We start from the raw sequence: 6,406 nt of genomic DNA, 5'->3' as shown, positions 1-6,406 counted from the left end.
TATATTTCTTATTTCAAGTTTATTAACAATACAAAACGTATTCAACATATCAAAAATAATAGTAATTTATAAGTTCAGGGAAGTACGTGTATTTCAATCATCAAAACCTCGAAAAACGTAGTTTTTTGCAAGTATTTCCGATAAATGTATATAATATTTATATAAAAAGAAATATTAATTCAAAATTTAAAAAATACAAATTACACCGATTAACACGGATTAAAAAACTGTCTTTTATTTCAGAAAAGCTATATCAGACAACGTAATGAAAATATCCATCACCTATCTCCATTCGTGCTCTCTCTTTTTTGATCTTCATTTGTAAATATATTTTTCTGAAAAATAAATATAATGAATATAAATCTTTTCTTCTTCAGAAATAGTATAAAACAAAACCGCCTCTTATAATATGAAAAATTTATTAAATACAACATAATGTAGGAATGAATGACTACCTAAACATGTATGATCAATGAATGACGTACCTAGTGACGTCTGGTCAGTACATGACGTACCTAATGACGTCTGATCATCATCACCGTTCCCCTCACAGATGTTTCGGATGTGATTGTAGGATATCAGGGATACTGCCAAGACTTTGGGTACCAGGGCCCGTTGAGGAAGGCTAGATGACAGTAGTTAAACCACCACCCTCCTCCCCAAGTTACAGCGCAATTAGCTCCCAAAGCTCGGTCATTATCTTTATCTGGGGTAGTGAAGTACATCCCAGACAGATCATTATTAGAGCTCCCTGTGCTTAACATAGCGTCACCTGTAAAATGAGAGAAAATAAATCATCAAGTTAGCATTTAATTCTTCTTTTCATAAATATTCAATTCAATTCTGTACTTATCAATTTCATAATCTGTATGCTTAAAATACCGTCACAAAAACAGAAAAATACAGCATAATAAAAATATAAATACACATACATGTGTGGGTGTTATATTAAATTTGACAACGGGTAGAAGCAGTAACAGCAAGATAAAATACACATACTTGTATAATGCCCTATCTAACTCTACAAATATTCATGGCGCTTTATAGATATAGAATTTTGTGAAAACGTACAAGAGAATATCGACTAAAAAGATGCATAAAATTTTAAACTTATACAATGCACTAGAATGTAAAGTATTTAGTTGAATTTAGGTGTAGATGGAACGGGTAGATATGAAATCATTCGTATAGAAGTATCTTAGACACTGTGAATAATAATTTCTTGAAGTACCATATTAACAAATAGTTTCAAGAAGTACCTTATAAACACCTAGTAAATTAAAGAAATGTAAATAACAATTACCTAAGTTTTGCCGTAAGTCCGTTACATACGAACTGACAAAACGATCTCTCTCTCTCTCTCGCTCCTGTTTATGGACCAATTATACCTATGACGTACCTAAGGTTCCCGTGGCATTCCCTGCCAGAAAGAGTTGATAGTTTTCTGATTCATTGGACACAGAGAATCGGTCATATAATTCATACAGTTTCGTATCATTCTGGAGAGTGACCGAAACATATAGGTATGAGTTTTCCCCCCTTGTTAACTGATGGATTACGTCATTTCCTGCAATGATTTATATTCAAATCAGTTATTAAGTGTATTGCAGTACTTTTAAATCTTTATCAGATATACCTCTAAGAAAAACAAAATTACAATCTTAGGTTTTGTTTTTTTTTGGTTTTGTTTGTTTGTTTTTTTTTTTTTTTGTTGTTGTTTTTGTTTTTTTTTTTTTTTTTGGAAAATCATAATTCATACTTTAAAACTTTACATGAGTAGATATTCCGGTTATGAAAGGCGTGGTTATATCGCTTTAATCAAGACTTTTTTTATCCCTTATCTTACTTCTTTTTCTTTTTTACAATAATTTATTAATAAATTCAATTATGCGTTGTAAAAAAAAAAGGTTGAGAGAAATATAGGATTAATAACACATTACTCTGTTTTTAATTCAGCTCTCTAATTTGCTTCAAAAGTTGATAGATCTTTGGTCAATTTTTTGAAGGGATCAATGGTTGAATTTAAATAAGATTTAGACTTACCGATCCAGACGTTCTTTTCCTTGGCACCAAAACCATTTTTATAGTCCGTCCAAGTCCTGTTAAAGCTTACAGATCCGTCTAGTCGTTTTTGGATTACCTTTGAAAGAAGTATATCTATATTTTTAGGTATGGTGACATTTGTTCTATTTATGTTAACATTCATTGGGCTAGTGTGATGATGAATGTATGTCTACATTTATTAGGCTGGTTTGCTGTTTGTTTACATTTGATAGGCCAGTATGGTGAGGACCATTCCTAAGACTTATATGTAGTAAAGTTAAACTAAAATAAATTTCACTTATTTAACCTTAAAATTGAGATTAAAATTGTATCATGCTTGGTAAATTTTACCCGTTGAATAAAACTTTTTAAAAAAAAAAGGATCATATAATTACTATTGCTTTATCCAACATTTGGCTTGAAATGCTTTTGAACATTAAAAAGATTAATGTTCCAGATTTTCTTTGAGAAAGGTTTCGTGCTATTCAGTGAGAAATAAGCATGTAGATAAAATAGCTATTTAAGTGTATAATGTATTTATCTGAAATGTCAAATGCTTATCATATCGATCTAAAATCTTCACCCCCCCCCTCCACATTCTGAAAAAAAGATCTGAATAGGTAAGTCAAGATTTTTGCTAATGCACGCCCTATCATAACGTTACAAAGCAGCATAACACTCGAAGTCTATTAATTAGAAGAGCTAACTTACAATCTGCTTTAACTAAAACAAATGCCTTTAACTCAACAACAAGAACCGAAATAATAATAATAAGTATCAGAATGGTCTCTACTTTTATATGTGTTATACCTCCAATGCACTTTTAACACACATTTTAAGAATAAAATAGATTTTATTCCTGTAATTTTTAAATTGTATCTACAAGCATCTTTCAGCATGTGAGGACAAAATAGAGTGAGATAAATAGCGAAACTATAATTGTGGGTTTTTATATTTTTTATTTGTGTTTGTATTTTGTATTCACATTTCATATTCCAATTGTAAAGCTTTATAGATTAATTACATACCGTCCAACCTCCGTCCATCGTTTCCATATCGCAGTAAACTCCGACAGGAAGGGACTTTGTTCCGTATGGGTAAATATCGTATACACCTGAATTGATGTACGAATTTTCACGAAGATCCTTGCAATCTAAAGGAAGAACTGAAAAAGAATTTTCTTAATTACACTTTGAAATATTTAACGCTGGTTCATATTAGATTAAAAGATCGCCTTCTTTTTATTATGGTGAATAAAAAAGAAGGATTTGTGATGGTACAAAAAAGTTTTAAAACTGAATTTATATCAAAATATACATTTTTAGGGTATTGTCACAGTTTATTTCAATATCACTCATGTATTTTTATTTCATTATTGTGCACAATATCTTTCTGATCAAAGCTTATTCAACAGAAATAACAAAAGAGAGAATATATTTAGAATATATGTATGATGAAGAATAAACTTGTAATTTTCTGAAAAATAACACCCCAACACCCCACCCCCCACCCCCCAAAAAATGATGATAATAATAAATTAACGATAAACCAAAATAGCTCCTAGACCTGCTACAAAGAATTTACGAAACCGATAACAATAATTTGTGATCTGTGTGATTTGTGAAAAAAAATGCAAACATTCCGGAAAGTAGTATCTCCATCCGGTCTCGTTAGACATTCCGGAAGTGAAGATCTTCTTGTGAGTCCGGCACTTCTTAAGCTTAGAATTGTATCCAAATAGATCACAGTCCTTCTGACACATCATAGCACACTCACTTAATGAACGAGCTTCGTATCGTCCTACAAGTTCATTACTTGACTTTTTATTATCGAATTCCAGTTTTTCCGTATATCTCCGGGAAAAGCCGGCGGCATGAGACGCCGTTAAGAAGGAAGCAATTAGATAGACAGCACACAGACTGATCATATTGTACGTTGCGTGTAGCACTATTTAGAGCGTTCCTGTAAAAGTTTACAATTGATCCTTCACTTACCAAGTATAAATATCAGAAATTTAAACTGTCACTGAAAAGAGATTGGCTAGTTATTCCGTACCTGCCTATTGCTGAAATATTGATTCTGTTACATTCAGAAGAATTTTTTTTAATATATATATATATATATATATATATATATATATATATATATATATATATATATATATATATATATATATATATATATATATATATATATATATAAAGCACTAAAAACCAACAACACTGTATATCCTAAGTGTCGGATCTACTAAGTAGATACAAGGTCACGGATGGAAATTAATATAAAGCACTAAAAATGAATTGTCAAATTTTCGGGACGACCTGTCCCTTCCTCAGGACAAAGAAAAAAGTTAAGAAGTCATAAAAACAAAGGAAATAGAGAAGCAAAAACAACTAGCACTACTACTAAACTACCAAACACTAAATATTTACAATGTTACATGTTTAATTTGGAGTTTATTAACAGTTGTGAACAAAGAAATCCGGAGCGCTATGAATTATAATAATAATAATAATAATAATACTTTATTTAAAGAGGGTAACTCAATTAGTGCGAGCACTATTCTTCCTTGAGGCCCTCTATAAAATTACAATAATACACAATGATAAATAATACATTTGACAGTAATATAACACAATATACTTTAACAATACATGCAATATTAAATTAATGATACATTCCGCAGATATACAATTTTTAAAATTTAAGATGATCGTTGGTCTATTATAAATTTTCTTGTCTTGATTCTAAAATTTTGAAGTGTTGGGCACATTTTTACATTTAAAGGTAAATTGTTCCACAATACTGCACCCGAATATTGAAAAGAATTTTGAAATATTTTAGTTTTGTGTTTTGGAACACACAAGTCAAAATTAGATTCAGATCTTAGATGGTGGGAATTGGATGATTGGTAATTGAACATTTCAGACAGGTAGTTCGGACTTGCACCGTAAAGCGTTTTATACAACAACACTAACTTATTTACAGCCAATTGTTCATGCACTGACAGCCAATCAAGTTTTTCAAATAAAGGTTTTGATGGCGTGTCATAGGCAGCATCTAGAATACAGCGAGCTGCCCGTTTCTGTAACTTATGAATCCTCTCAAGGCTAGAGGCTGATGCATTACCCCAAATTGTTAAACAGTATTCAATTGATGGCATTATATAAGCATTATAGAATAACTTTCTTGTATTGATTGGAAGATATTTCTTAATCCTGCGTAATACAGATATCTTTCTAGATACTAATTTACAAACAGCATCAATATGTGTATTAAAATTGAGTGAATTATCAATATGAATTCCAAGTAGTTTTTCATGTGTGACACTCTCAAGAAAGTGGTCTGAAATTTGTAAATTTAGATTTGACCGTCTTTGATGTGTCCCTAACAACATGCATTTTGTTTTACCAGTGTTCAAAATCATCTGATTCTGAGAGCACCATGTTTCTATATTGTTTAAGTCAAGGGATAACATATTTTGAATGGAAGAAACATCACTGTCAGAAACGTGTAGAGTAGCATCATCAGCAAATAAGTCAATGCTTGAATTTTCAATGAACAATGGGAGATCATTTATGTAAAATAAGAAGAGAAGTGGACCTAAAATTGATCCCTGTGGCACTCCCGCTGTGACTAACTGTTTTTCAGATCTTATATTTCCAATTTGGACACTCTGAAATCTACAGTCTAAATATGAGTCAAACCATTGTACTGCTTTGGGGTCAAAATTGTAGCAACGAAGTTTTTTAACCAGAATATCATGATTCACTAGATCAAAAGCCTTGCTGAAATCAAGAAAGGTTATGCCGACAAGTTTACCATTATCCATTGCTTGTAACCATTCATCAATTAGTTTAGTAAGAGCAGTTTGGCATGAGTGTGATTCTCTGAAACCTGATTGTGATTTGCGTAGTAAATCATAATCTGATAAGTATTTACGGATATGATTAGCGACATGTTTTTCAATTATTTTTGACAATGTGGGGAGGATAGATATTGGCCTATAATTACCTGGATCAAGTCTATCTCCTTTCTTGTATATGGGCGTTACCTTTGCAAATTTTAATTCATTTGGAAAAATTCCTGTAGAGATACTGACATTAATTAAATGAGTGACAGATTTGTATATGACTGGTGCAGCATGTTTTAGTAGACGTGGACCTATTGTATCGATACCAGCCGATTTATTTACATCAAGTTTGTTCAATAATGCTAACACGTCATTTTCACGTATAAGTGGAATACTAAATTTATCACCATGTTCAAGCTTGGTTTGTGTAAATTGCAATAATTTCTCATAATCAAAATTTTTCTCAGCGATATTCGAGATAAGTTTGTTCGATATACCTGTAAAATGATT

At 31.2% G+C, this 6,406-nt stretch overlaps 1 protein-coding gene across 1 annotated transcript; it reads right to left on the bottom strand.

Annotated features, from left to right (window-relative positions):
- Positions 1–578: 578 nt before the first annotated feature.
- LOC133198485 (fibroleukin-like) lies at positions 579–3,970 on the bottom strand. The gene is made up of 5 exons (XM_061334572.1): positions 3,682–3,970; positions 3,072–3,208; positions 2,044–2,140; positions 1,400–1,567; positions 579–772 (listed from the first exon to the last, which is right to left on the bottom strand). The coding sequence occupies exons 1-5, from the start codon at positions 3,968–3,970 to the stop codon at positions 579–581; spliced, it is 885 nt and encodes a 294-aa protein (XP_061190556.1).
- Between the last annotated feature and the right edge of the window lie 2,436 nt (positions 3,971–6,406).

This window comes from Saccostrea echinata, unplaced genomic scaffold, assembly GCF_033153115.1.
Source record: "Saccostrea echinata isolate AGI-Se365-2 ecotype Australia unplaced genomic scaffold, CSIRO_AGI_Sech_v1 ptg000033l, whole genome shotgun sequence".
Lineage (NCBI taxonomy): Eukaryota > Metazoa > Mollusca > Bivalvia > Ostreida > Ostreidae > Saccostrea > Saccostrea echinata.
Note: the sequence above shows the minus strand (reverse complement) of the source record. Positions and strands in the feature narration are given on the sequence as shown.

What these genes read in the sequence shown, in the direction of transcription:
- LOC133198485 (XM_061334572.1), bottom strand. Translation starts at nt 3,970, where the DNA reads ATGATCAGTCTGTGTGCTGTCTATCTAATTGCTTCCTTCTTAACGGCG. An exon ending in GAGATACTACTTTCCGGAAT is followed by an intron (nt 3,209 to 3,681) that starts GTTTGCATTTTT and finishes ATTCTTTTTCAG; the next exon opens with TTCTTCCTTTAGATTGCAAG. An exon ending in CGATGGACGGAGGTTGGACG is followed by an intron (nt 2,141 to 3,071) that starts GTATGTAATTAA and finishes CTTCTTTCAAAG; the next exon opens with GTAATCCAAAAACGACTAGA.